Here is a 15,251-nt window from a genome sequence, read left to right as displayed (position 1 = left end):
TATTTGATTATTAGCTTTGAAGCAAAATATAAAATCAATATTTCATATATAAGTTAGTATTATCTTTATATTTGTCATAGTAATACGTAATTGGTATATTTTCAGCCATGTGTGCGAGAGCGCATTATGTTTGGTTTATTCAGTAATTGATATTATCGGTCGGCTTATTGCTCACATGATCGCTCAACTCCGACTTAATTATATCCGGTCACGCTACACAAAGCCACTTTTTTCACTCTATTTCATATTCCCATAGGATAAATCCCTTTTTACAATTTTTCCAATATTCTTTAAGAGATATTCTCGATCATTTTCAATGGAAAGCACTAACTAGCGAGCAAAATACAAATTGTACGTAGCATCGCTAACCGGACGCCAATTTTGCAAAATAAATTTCAACCTTTACATTTTAGTAGGGGTGGGTTTTAACGTTGTTTGGCAATAAAGTCCCGTATTTTTAAGGAAGTTGTTCGATGATTTATATTCATTTACCCGCAGATCCGCCGGTGAGTGTATACATTTCGGAGACCTCCAGGGGAAAAGCTCGCAAAGTTTACCTTAATTATGAATAATTTATTTTTATTCGTTTAACGTATGTTTTGAAATATTTTCAACCGCATAGATACGATTCGCCTTCGTGTCTTGGCTTGCAAAATATAAATTTGATTACAATGTATTTTTAAAATTGTTTTTTCTTGTAGTTATCAAGGCTGGATTTTTATTTTTTTTATTTTAAATCACTACTTTTAAATATTTCTATCCTATTGTTATTATACAGAAAAAAAGTTCAAAGCAAACACAGGTGATTACAGTTGTTTTTTTAATATACTAGTCATAGTACTAGTAAATATACTAAAAAAAATATTTAAATGTATTTCAAAAGTCTATCTATTACTAAATAATATAACTATGCAGTTCATAAATTCAACTTACATTACACATAGCTTAGCAAAAACTTCAGTGTTTTCAATCTTAATAAAAAAACATATATCTATTTTTAGTTTTACTTCAAATCTCTTTCGTATTTCCACTAACTCTCCAATAACAGTTTGCCATATGCTGCGATCGTTCATACACTGTATTTAACCCGAGCCTTTGCAAACTTAAATTATAAACTACATCAAGCGCACAATACACGCAGTACACAATACATAAATCCGCGGCATAAATTATCGAATAGAGCCGCGTATTGCGTAAACTTCTGACGTCGTTACTCAAAAGCTCACCCGTGCAAGCGTTAAGCAATTTTCACAGACACGTGAGCTCGATTTGAAAATTGAATATTAAAAGAAATTTATTATGATATTTAGTGAAAATTAAGCATTTCGACTAAGTATTCAGAATTAATGAAATTCAAGTTAAGCTCGTATAATACAATTAAACTTGTTCGGGGAGAAAACTTTTGCTCTGATTGTAATGACATAAACGTGACTTTCACTTCGTTCGAATTTACGTTGATACGCTTAATGTGATGGTTGAAAGTGTCTGAGTGGAAGAGCAAGAGCATTATCGTAAATCAGAGTTACGTTACGTGAGTATGCGTAATATTTTTAACGCGTTAATGGGTAATTTTAATTATAAGGTGAACATAACATTATATAAAGTATACAAAACATACTGCGCATCATCATTAGTTATATAAACTGGTTTGGATTAATAAGAAATAATGATGATACTGATATATAGTTTTCTATTATTCTATAAATAAATATTTTTTTTTTAAATATGTACATATATATATAATTTAGCCAAAATATGATGAAAAGTGCACTTACATTATTTGTGCGTATGTTTATTTGAAAGAGCAAAAGAAACGTAGACTCTGTATAGAAATTGCAGTCAGTAGGGTGCATCTAGCAAAAAAAATTTATTTGTAAGCTTTTGCTTTTTAGAATAAGGTATATATATATATATATATGAGAGTTACAAACACTTTAAAATATATTTTTATAACTATGTACTGCTTTAAGGAAAATGTTATAAGGCCGAAGGGGTGTGACTTTGCATTCAAATAGACGCCTAAAAATTTAGCTATAGTTTATTTTATAAGCATAATATATAGTCATGGAAGTTGTATTACGAATGCACCTTTTGAAGTCAAAGAGTAATTGATGGCGTATCGAGTTGTATTTTTATCGGCTGTGGCTTCGGCAAAGCTGCTGGGATTATTCTAATGTGTTTTCGCGATCAGCTTTGTCTCTTGTGTCGATGCAGTCTTTTGGCTCATCTCTACTGCTGTGATTATCCGACGCCAGTCGACCACACGTTTATAGTGTGAGGGTGCGAGGGACCACTCTTGAGGTAAAAACCCAAACCCTTGAAGGGAAATGCTTCTTTCTGAGGTCTGAGGTTGGACACGAGGACGCGTCTGATGATGAACAACGCAAGCACGGCCAAGGCTGTGACTGAGGCAACATATACAACCCTCAAAGATCAGGGGGGTGGTGTTGTGATAATAATGATACGCAATGCAGGCCAGCCAACGAAAGCACGTCTCTCCAAGCGCTCGGAAGAAATACTAATGCAACTTCAATAAAATATTTAGCACTACGAGAGGGTGGGGATCCCGCTCATTTGGCTGTTTAAAGCTGGGTGCCCGCCCATAAGGGTCGGACTCGTATGGCGCACGCAACTGATAACATGTAACTATACTTCTGCTGTGATTATTGCTGTATCACATTTTAAAAATGCTGGTTCGAGATAGCTCTAGCGAATCACAAATAAAGATGTTTGCGAGCCAATACGATCGCCTGAGTGGCCACCTAGACTGTTTTTGTTAAGACGTGTTCGCATTTTGAGGATGTGTCCAAATGATGTACCATTTTTTCAAGTATTTTTATTTATAAATATCAGCATCCGTGAATTTGATAAATATAAAATAATATATTTAAAAAGGATGGGAGCACATTTAGAGAAATATTGTTCTCGTACTAAATTACATGTAATTTTAGCTAATTAGGTTTTTTTTTATATTTACAAACCGTTGAGATAATAAAAATTTTAAACTATTTACACACATTTTCATTTAAAAAAATACATTTGTAAATAATTATTTTGTATCTATACATAAGTAAATAAATAATTTTTCTAAATTTATAAATAATTAAATACACAAGAATGCAAACGTTTTTTAAAGAAAATAAATTGTAAAGATATAATAGAATCAATAAAAATTAAATTAAATCATAGTACAACTGATTAAACAACTATTTAAATACTTACGTATATTTACACGTATACCAAAATAAAATGGCCAGTTTCAATAAAATTAATTTTAATATATTTTTATACCTAGTGAAAATTGGAAATATTATCTGTACTGATAAGATGTTCTTAAAAAGTGCATATTTAAAAATATTAATAGTGCTTTAGAGTACAGTTTATATATTTGTACAATTAATACTGTATTTTACTATATCCAGTTGCTATTATAGTAATATATTGTTGTTTGTCAATTTTATACAGGGTTCTAATATTAAAATATTGTACTCATCCGCACAGTTTCATTATGTAAGAACATTTTTGACCTAATACAGTAAATAACAAATTCCTGACTTTATATCTGTATATCTTAAATAAACGGCTTTAAGAATATTGTCAAAAGCCCCAAATAAAATAAAACCAATTGTAATCCTCATTTTCAAAGAGCTCTAACGCGTAACCAGTTATCTCCGCGTCATATAATTTTTAATCAACGCAACAAACTGCGTCTGTAATATTCCCCCAATCTAATTTATTTATTTATTCACCGCACCGTGGATGAAAGAGAGCCTCGCTCAAAGACTGCGATACACGTGCACACGTACACACGTTATATATTTTTTCTCCGTCCGACTTCCCACTTCTACCATCATCCCAACTGATCTTTTCACCAAAGTCTCGGAGATAAAGCGCCGCGGCGGAGAATTAAACGCCGGCTTCACGGAAAATTTGAATGGATTCAAAGAGTTTTTTTCCCGGAAGAGAAAAACTAAATACACACAGGGTGGCAGCGGTGGGGATGGAATGGGGACGGCGCTCCAGGCCGAGGGAACGTATCAATCAACGCTGGGGAAGGGCATGCGGGCAATCCGTCATTCTTGGTGGAAAAGCGATTAACCAAAAATGCGCAAAAGCTCCTCGCGTTTTTCCTTATAATTGCTCGAAATTTATAAATAAATACATTTTCAGGTGCGAGAGCACACGAAAGCTCTCACGGCTCGGCCGCAACATCAATCTTGGCCGTACGGCCTTGACCTCAATCATTTTCTCATCAGGCTCTTTGTTGTTGTACGTGCTTGTACTCCATAATGCGCTTTTTTATCCTTTAATATCTTAATGGCTTAAAATAAGCACATACAAGTAATAATATATATAGCAGATATAATTGCAAAATCTAATATTATATTATAATTATTATTTCATGTGGCGTTTGATGATTTTTTAGTGCTTACTGGATTAATCTGATTCACAATCGGAAGCAATGATTTTAGAAAATGCTTAGTTCAACAGCTTCTATTTATTCCAAATTTATGATTTCTACCTGACCAACTGCCTTGGGCTTAGTTGGTCGAACCAGAAGAGCCAGCGCTAAAAAAATTTGGTGATGAATGTCAGAACCTATACCTACAAAACGCATGCCATAACTAGAACCGTAAATATGACTAATATAACTAGTGCTGGCGGATTTGGAACATATGCTTCAAAAACTTTGATATTTCCAAATGCAGCATACTAGTATTAGTCTTGCCATTTTAAGAATTTTGGTCATGGAATAAAATGTTTATCTACACTTAGTGACATCGAATATTCCATCTTTTTACCATATTTGAAAAACTCTTATTTCTACATAAAGTACGCATAATTAAGACGGTGCTTATTAATACTAACTTTATACTTTATTAATCGAGCTTAATTACATTTGAAGCTTACTTTGAGTATATATTTCGGCAGCAATGTTCCTGCCATGACCACGACTTTCGTAACAATTATCACATTTAGTATAGCAGCATTATTTCAAGAAACGCCACTTATGATTGTGCTTTGAAGTCAGAATTACAGATATAAAATACAATGTTTTTTTAAAAATGCTGTTTTTTCATTACAGTCTATAAAGTTATACATTGCCTCTCTTTTTGCGTAAAAATAGATAATTTTAGTTTCAGTATATCTAAAATATTTTTTGTGATCTTTCTCGGTAGTTAGTTTTAAAATTCAACTTTATAACTATTTTTTTTTGTTTTGCATCCCGTTGGGTATATAAATATAAAAGTATGTTCATAAAAACAAACTTAAATACACGTAAGGCTTAATACTAACCTTGTTTTGTTAATTTCGTATTTTTTTTAGTAGTTTAAACATAAAGCAAGCTGCTTTTTAACGGTTTAAACATGGGAGTTTTTTCTATCGTATTTAGGGTGGTTTATTAAAAAGTTTTTGTACTGGTTAATATTACTTGTTGATTATAATTATATGATTATTATTATAAAAAATATAGTTTATTTGCGTAAATATTATTAAATAAAAAGTGAAATTTTAAAAAAATTATGCAAAAAGCAAAAAATAATATACATTTTCTTTTAAAATAATTGAAATAAATATATTTTAAAACTTATGAATTTTATAAACGATATCAATGCTTTTTGAGAACTAAATGAACTTTTCGCCATTTTTTAAGCTTTTGATGTAAAATATTCTGATCTAAAATTAATTTATTTTTTATTTTTAGTAGAATGATATTAATTAAAATGCTGAATGACTGACACAAATATTAAATTTATAATATGTCTTAATAGCAAAAAAATTACATCGATATCAAAAATCTTTGAGGCAAACAAATATTGTCAGTTTTATGATTTTTACAGTATATAAATAAAAAAAAACAGCATGTTTTTCAATAACAATTCGTTTTCATTTGAATGCATTTTGTGACTGCGTAATTGCTTTCTTTTCTGATTGTAAAAGGTTGAAGAAGTAAAAATATGCTTTTCGAATAAATTAATAATCAGTAATTTTTTGTTTTATATTAGTAAATAATATGTCACTAAAATAAAATAACCACAAAAAGATTATATAAAAAAATTGATTTATTTATGTAGATATAATGCTAACAATAACCATTGAATTAATTATTAAACAACACTTTTAGCTATAATTTAGTTTTTTATAGGGTCCAATCAGCTACACCTTTAACCGCGAGATCATTAAAATGATCATTTTAAATATTATGAAAATTATTAACACTCAATAACACAACTACGTGATAGCACAAAAACCACTCAGAGATACCAAAATACTATCTTTGTTACGTAATGGAGCGTAATAAACGATGCGTCTATTTTGCATAAAAACCCTTATTACCGTATACCCCTTGCAATAATTTTTAAAGCTTCGCTTTAAATCGTGAATATATTTTATTGGTTGTATAATTAAGAAATCTGTAATTTGCCAAATCTGTCACGCGGTTCTAGTAGACGTTACGATTAACCGATTCGAGATGAAAAGGTCAGAACGATTCAAGGCGAGAGACGGCCAGAAATGAGCTCTGACAGCATCTAAGGTAAATTAAGAGAAACCCGCATCTACACGAGATATGTCACTTCTCCGCCAGCAATCAATCTACGAAAAACAGTTTGACGCTATTTCTCTGCTGTGATTTTTTGTAGTTAATAAAACTAAACTGTTACCAGCTTTCCCATCATCCATTTGAATGCAGTTTCACCCATTCAGCCTCAAAACAAAAAAAAAACAAATTGGAAAAGGAACACGTTCCATTTTTGTCGGGCAAGAAATTTTTTTTAGTGTATTTTACCTACTTTTTTGTATTTAACTATTTTTCATCATTTATAAATTAAAAATTTTAATAAATATATATTTATATGAAACAAATTGTTTAAATGACTATCTTTTTATTAACCCATACGTCACGGTGCCTCGAAATGAAAAATGACATCCGATGGGGTCGCTCAACTCCCCCAAACATTTCAAGTCAAAATATTGATGAATTCTTCATCAAATATATTTAAAAATGGATAATTCTAAGTATAAAATTTGTTATTCATGATAAGCTTCATCATCTGGTCAATATTTAGGATTTTTTAATTAATCATTACGACGCAAAAAGCGACGACGTAAACGCCGAGATTTCGCTGCAGACTGGCTTTGCAGGATGACGAATGACCGCCGCGCGCTCGGTACATAAAACTACGGAGTAACCCAAAAAAATAAACAAGTATTTGATTTATTTATTATTTCAATTTTTGAAATAAAAAATTGTTGCAACATTTATGTTGTTATTATACAAAAAAGTCAATATATAAATACTATTTTAAAATTAAAATATAAATTTGAAAAAATAAAACACATTTATTTTATAAACACAAAAAAATTCTAGTGTAACACTAAAAAATATGTTTATCTTATACATATATATATATATATTAACATTTTATATTAATTTCAAATTTGTAAAAACTTTTTTCAAGCACACCTTTCTTTCGGATTGTGATATTTTGTGCAAATGATTATCTATAAAAGTGAGAAATGACATTTTTGCTAATACGAGTTTATTGATATATAATTCAATTGCAATCAAATATTCACTCACCATTGTAATTTTCTCCACCGTAATGGGAAATCTTCCAGGCAAACTGAATTCTTATCCATAAGTTTTTATGTGTATCGTGCTAATAATTTAAAAATAATAACTCGAAAAAATTCTCATTTTCTAAAAAAATGTGTTATTTCTGAGATTCGGTACTTCCAGTGAGCCAGTAATATCTGACGGGAGATAATATTTACTCAAAAAAATATGTTATGATTTCCTTATAACAGGATAGAAAAAAATACAATATAATCTTACTAATCTGACAATCTTAAAATTCTCAGTAATCCAATATTATCTAATGGTTAATGGTAAGATAAATTTTTAGTGTTTTGTACTTTTTATATATGTACATCGTATTTTTTATTTTCTGTAATTTGACTTCATTTCTAAATAAACTCTTTTACATTGGCATTCGTGTCCTTGCCAACAGTTAGAGGGCGAAATATTTCTCTGATTGCGGCTATAAAAATTGAAGGAATTGGCTAGAGAATCATTCAAATCGATTAAATTTGGTGGACGTTATGCATGTATATGTACACGAGTATGTAGCCACAGTTACTTTGGCAAATTGTAATAAATATTATATGAATACATATAAGAAATAACCTGCAGCTGCTCGGAAAAATAAACTATAAATTGTGATTATGTACACGTGAGTACAATAAAATGCATTTATTAAAAAATATCCTCTCTGGTCAAACGATCATCAAATCTGAGCATCGAAAATCTATCTCTAGTCATGGCCGCTGAATAAAAATATTGTTTGAACAGTTCGCTTGTTGTCCATAATTCTTTGAACTGTAATTTACCCCCATTTAATCCTCCAGAAGATAATAGGATGCCTATAAACGCTTCAACTTCGATACGATTTACGGGAGAAATGTCTTTTTTGAAATGTATTATCAATATCGATATCGCTATCGTATTTGCTACTACTCTCGTCAGAATCTTGCAAAATTCTTAGCAACTCTTCGTCAGTTACAAGCCGATCAGCCATTTTACAATTTCAAAAGTAACGTGAGAAATAAAATAACAATAACGATCGAATTTGGCGGTTCAATTCGTACTGTATGTTTTTTTGGGGAACGGTGTAGTTTGCGATAAAGCGTTGAAAGAACCGCGTGGAGGGGGCGCCGCGCGAAATTCTTAGAAGGCGAATTTCTCTAAAAACTGACTCAGGTATACAAATCACGCGGCGACAGTAGCGATTAGAGTTGATTTTATTTTTTTCTCGCGATTGGAGATAATAAAGTACAATGATTATTTTTAATATTAATTCTTTAAACTATTTTTGACAAATACAAAAAGTTTGCGACAAATAGGATTTATATTAAATAAGTTATTTGAGAAAAACCAAAAAGTTGGGGGAGTCAATAGACCCCACAGGCACGGAAGGGTTAATATAGGCCACCTAAATATCGTGAGTGAATTCTAAATTAAAATATTTAAGCATTGTTTTATGGATTTTGAAATTTTAATATTTATTTGATATATACTTATATATTTATTTATTTAAATCTTTACTTCAACGTACTACTAAATGTATGGTAAATTTTATATAGCGCTGATCGCAAAATATTAATCATTATTACTCCCGCTACATACAAAAAATGCTCGAAAAGCGATTATTAAATGATCATTTCTATTTTATACTAAATATTGGTAAATATTTTATATACCAAAAAAAATAGTTCCTAGTACAATACATAATAAACATTTTTTGATACGATATTAAATTCTAAATTTATTATTTTTTCTATAAATCCATACGATCTGAAGTTTTTAATGTTTTATTACTATTTTTAATTTTTTTTGCCTAACAATAATTGTTAATAGATATTTCAGTAGTTTATTTTTGGTTTTTATTGTTAACTTACTGTGACTTACTCAATAAATACAAAGTACATTAGAAAATATACTATAACGTATTTATTGCATGTATCTTGAACAAAAAATCAAACTGCCATATAATACGCTGCTAATTTTTTTAGACAAACTTAAAGAGTTGCCTTTTTCTACAATGCTTTCCTAGCTTAACTATTTTAAAGTTTCTTAAATAGTCTAGAGTTACAAATAAAAATCTGCCACAAATATTATTTTGAATAGGAAAATGCTTGATTTATATATAATATGTTTGCTTAAATGTCACCTATTGAATATGACCCTATACAACATAGTATTTTTCCATTTACCTGTTTCTCTCTCAAAAAAGTTTTTTTATATACGTTTTGAAATTAAATGACTTTTTCATACGTTAAATTAATTCTATATATAATCCAATTTTAAACGTACGTGACTTTTCCTTTCTATTCGAACTAAATAAAAAAAATTATACACATACACCACGTTTGTTTTTTTTATCATCTCAAATCTCTCTCATGCGTCTTTTTAACATTCAATATTGACTTTGTAGGTTTAGTAAAACCGTCAAAAACACACACAAGACTCATCTCTCAGATCAGAACTGTCGTGACGAGATATCCAGAAGCGATGATCTGCATATTCTTGGATGACGCCCTCATCAGGAGATAAAGAGGTGCGATTGAATGGGGTGCTGCCGTTGCACATCATCATACTTCATACCCTCGGGAGAAACGCGAGTATTGTGCACTAGCTGTCGGGAATATGCCATACACGGATAAAGACGAAGAACGTGTTCCGAGCTATGGGCCCACTATGCGCAGTACATTACGTAAACGAGGGTTGAAAAAAATGTTCGTACCTACGTGTACGAGCCACACCCCCGAGCCATGTGTCACAGGGCCGGATGTCTGTTTTTTTTATTATTTATACTCCTTTTTAGAAAAAATTGACACAACATACATACTTTTTTGTGACACTCTTTCAAACAGCGTTTTTCAAAAGCGTTGAAAAGATGATATAATATTCTGTATCGGCTTTGAACAGGTGAAGGAAATTTGGAAAGAAAAGAAATAAAATCACTATTAACATTTACCGGGAATTATTCATACCAAAAAACGTGTGTTTTAAATGGCTGTGGTAATACCTAATTCCACCAAGTATAAGATATAATATACTTAGTGTTATTTTTGTCCTATGCGAAAGAAGAAACCACCGCTCAATTTAATATTTATGAACAGACAAGGCTAGAATAAATAACTATATACAAGAAGTAAAAGATTTATTGCCACTATTGATGCATATAAAATTTAAAAAAAATCTGTTAAGTAACCGTTTAAGTTTATATACCTATTTTTAAGTTTACAGTAAGTGAAACAAGTATTGGGAACCAAAAAATAAAACAGGTACGAGACTTATGTATGTATATGAGGTATGAATTATTAAAAATATTAACAGGATAAGAAAATTCACTAAGGCTTAAAATATCATAGTCAAAATAAATATAAAGGTTTTCAAAAGTCTTGAAAAACTTGGAAATCTTAAAAAATATTTTCCAAACTTTTAAGTTTTTTTTTTGTATTTTTTTTTAAATCTCTAATAAATTAATCAAAAAGTTTCTTGTAATAACATTAAAAGTTTTGTTGGGTATTATGTCCAACAATTTTTATTACTAAAATAAATTAATAAAATAAATATTATTTCAGAAATAATACAATATTGTTTAATTTGGCGTGTAATAATACAATATTGTTTAATTTTACGTTAAAACAATAGTGCAAAAACTTGGTAATTATAATTTTAAATAAAGCAAAATTTTATTACAAACTATTTGAAATTAGAATAAAACACATTTATGAATACCTTAAGAATTAAATCATTTTAATTCGTATTGAAAAAAAAATATAGTTACACTGAAAACGAATGGGCGAGTGCATTGATAAAAAATCTGCTCTCTCGGCATTTTACGAGGTGCTATATCGTGCATTCGGTCAGTGCTTCACTCGAAAGCCCCTCGAGTGCTTAACGTGACATCATATACATACGTTTTATGATTAAATTATGTTATCGCTAAAAGAAAACACGCCTTCAATAAGTTTTGGTAAAAATCAGAACATAAGTCTGCTCAAGAGGAATTTTGGTGACTAGGAGCCCGAGTTAATTATTTGATGATATCTTGTCATCTAAATTATTACACAAGTTACTAAAACCAAATTATAAGTAACCCTAAAGCGTTCTTTACACTTATTAACACTAAATGCGCTAATCAGTCGACGCGAAAAGTGAAACTTAAGACGGCTTACAAAATATTTCTAACGGTTTCACGAAATATTTTCGTTCTGTTCTAAGATTTTTTCGCCTTCATTTTGGCACATTGAAATAACCTATTAGGGAATTATATTCCTAATTTAATTTAAATAAATAAATAATTGTCCAATTATAATTCGTAGGTTTTAAACGCAAATTCTGTTAAACCAAATAGTGTATAACTATGAGAAAAAAATTAGGGCTTAACCTTCAGACATTTGATATTAGTACGTTTAAATCACAAAGTAAACCTCTCGCCTTACTTTAATCAAAATACATTATACAGGCAAGTTAAAAGCATTCGTCGCTTTGCCCTTGCTTTTTTCTATTTTCCATCAACATAAAACGAAAAATTCGCAAACCTAGTTTGTTAATATATATAGTTACATATATTTATACATATATTAAAAAGATTACTTTCACATTTTCGCTGAATAAACGTAAATAAATTTACCTTGTACTGGCGTGTATATATTCATATATAAACAGTCTTCGCTCTGATTAGTGAGGAAAGGCAAAAGCCTCCTAAGATATTCCAAGCGACCTTTAGGCATCCTCGTCAAGGCAGCTGTTTCGTTACTTATGTCAGGAAGTCGCTGAGGACAAGCTGGTCCTGGAGAATCCAGCGTTTTGACGCCCTCCCAAGGAGACGGGGTCCTTGTGGGACTAAACCTAATTAAGGACATAATGACATAAAGTTACACCAAAATTAATTTAAAGAAAGAAAAACAACCACTCACCTATTTATTCCTATCGGCGGAGTAGCGTAAGGCACTCCCAAGTAAACCTCAACAGGTTTTAAATACTTGTGTTGATCCATGGGCAAGATCACTCCTTGAAGCTTACCAAATCTTGTCGATATCACTCTGGTCCTTAACATTGAGTTTCGACCACCTTTTATGTTGTATAAATTACCACCCACGCACTCAATTATCACAATCACTACCAACATCGCGATCTTGATACGTTCCAACAAGTGTTTCAGATAACCGACCGAAATGTAATTTTTGATACATTTATGATGTGCCATTTTAAATTATTATTAATATATTTTAGATCACATTTTTTTAATTTTATGTTTCACAAGCCCTCCTCATTTGTCGTCATAATGTGGGCGGTGGATAAATCATTATTTCTTGGTACTCGAATCTGAAACATAAAAAATTAGACTATCAATTATATTATTCGTGTAATATATATGCTAACAATTGATTAATGTAATCTATTACTAGTTGCTAATACATAAGCACACACATGGTAATTAAAATATCGTGCAAGACCACACGTTTATTATTTGTCTCAATCTAGTCTATGTTCCTTTTTTTATTAGCTGACCAGACTTCCTTGGATTTAATAAAAAATAAGAATATCATCAAAACGTTTGTGGTTTTTAGGTTCGAGCGTATTAATCGTACCATATAGTCAGTGGTTTTGTTTTTATATAATTTATGATTTATGCCATACTGTATCCAAAGCGTTTTCTATATCCAACATTAAAGGTCCCATACTTTTTTCACATTAAAATTATCGCATATGTGTTTCGGTAAACTATTAAGTTTATCGAAAATTTTTTACGGAAACCAAACTCTTCATTAAAAATGTTATTTCTTAAAAACGTTTTTTAAAATTTTTACTAATAAAGCATATATAAAACTTAGAAATTAAATTTGTAAAAGTAAACGTCACAGATATGTTATATTTTGATAACATTTAATTCTAATAACATACATATATAATATGTACATATATGTTACAGAAGTTTATTTTGCATGATTTTTAATGATTGACAATGATTAATATGAATAATATAATACATAAACAATCCTTATAGTTAATACGCCCTATATTAACAGCATTGTTATAGTATAATTAGATTCAACGTTTTAGTATTTTTATTTTATTATATTTATAATAAATAGTTTATTAATTATATAATTTGCCTATTTAGTCAAATATATTCATTGACTTTTTCATTTTCTAAAAAAAATTTTTCATACTAATAATAATTATTAATAATATAATTATAATAAAAATCGAAAAAAAAATATACGAATTGTTTTTTATTTCGATCGTATCTTTACTTCAAAATTAGTGATTAATTTATAAGCAATAGTAACTCGACCATCACAAATAAGATTTTCTTAGAATTTTATAAAGATTATTAAAATCAAGCTATATCGTGTATACAAAGTATACAAACCAATGAGTAAATTTAGCCTATAGAGAAAATAGCATATGTGTAAGCAAAGTGAAAGTAAATATATTGGATATTTTACTTATTTAAATTATAAAATAATTTTAAGGAATAATAAATTATATTTAAATAATTGTATGTTGTCTGCAAAAACAAGACAACATTGTTTATATGTATATAAACGTGTATTACAATATTAAAAATACAAGAATATACACACAATAAAATAAAAAACATTCTGCTGGTTTACAACTAATGTTTTAGTTCACAAGATATTAAATAATAATATTAGTATTTAAAAATATATAATAAATTAAGTTAAAATACAATAAAATAATTATTAAAATCATCATGCTTAGGACTAATCACCAATATATAATTTTAATAAAATAGAGCCCAAGACTTCATAAATTGATTTTGCTTATTTATATGAACATTTAATTGTTCACATAAAATAATAAGACAGACACATGTCAATATTTTGTAACGCTTATAGCAAAATCTGAAATTCAATAAATAATATGAGTTATATGAGATCATTTAATGTATAGAATAAGGTGTATTAAAATAGAAGAACCGCAAAAAAACCGTTAGGTCTAATTATTAAATAACTTTGATTTTCCTATTTTACTATGAACATGTTTTTGCATTAGTAATTCTATAACCACTAGTTAAAAACTTTTTTATTTAACAAAATATATCTAGAAAATCTTGTACTCAAACTAAGAACTATTCCCCTAATGTTTTACAATACAAATTTAAATATTTGCGATGAAATTTCTGCATTAGATCCGTCATTTGTTAAAAAAATTATAAATATTTGCACTTTTAATATAACAGTTGCTATCAAAAAGCCAGAATAATCATATTTTGTAAAGTACTTTGAATAATAATACACTATTCAAATTCTTTTTGTACAAATAAGTGTAATAAAGTACCATGAGAGATTGAATTTAAATAAAATAAAAACTATAAAAGATAATGTAATGTTTGTTGTTTCATTTTGAAGTACATTATAAAACATTGTACTTAAAATACAGCAGCATATAAATACCTATAATAATTACGTTTGCTGAAGGGAATACGACGAACCCAAATTTCGATGACTTTGGTACATTCAGGCGTTAGCTTACCAATAACACTAATGATATTTGCATAGAGATGGTTTATAGTTTACGGCATGTTTGAATAAGCTAAAGATTTATCATGACCATATAATACGAAATCTAATCTTGTCAAATCGAAAGATCTTAGTAAAGCAGTTGACAGCTGATTTTTATATTAACAGTTACATCATATGATGAT

General features: G+C 29.3%; 1 protein-coding gene across 1 annotated transcript in view; it reads right to left on the bottom strand.

Moving 5' to 3' along the window:
* Positions 1-15,251, bottom strand: part of LOC148234915 (neuroligin-4, Y-linked-like) — a 183,702-nt gene that overhangs the window by 98,858 nt on the left and 69,593 nt on the right. Inside the window, exons 2-3 of the mRNA XM_088185519.1 lie at positions 12,493-12,901; positions 12,207-12,424 (exon numbers count right to left, since the gene is read on the bottom strand). Coding sequence (XP_088041645.1) covers positions 12,207-12,424; positions 12,493-12,782 — 508 coding nt within the window. The 5' untranslated portion in view covers positions 12,783-12,901. The remainder of the gene's footprint in view (positions 1-12,206; positions 12,425-12,492; positions 12,902-15,251) is intronic.

The sequence above is a fragment of the Plectrocnemia conspersa genome, unplaced genomic scaffold (genome assembly GCF_051122295.1).
Source record: "Plectrocnemia conspersa isolate PC_06_02 unplaced genomic scaffold, ASM5112229v1 ptg000005l, whole genome shotgun sequence".
Lineage (NCBI taxonomy): Eukaryota > Metazoa > Arthropoda > Insecta > Trichoptera > Polycentropodidae > Plectrocnemia > Plectrocnemia conspersa.
This window is presented reverse-complemented; position numbering and strand designations above follow the sequence as displayed.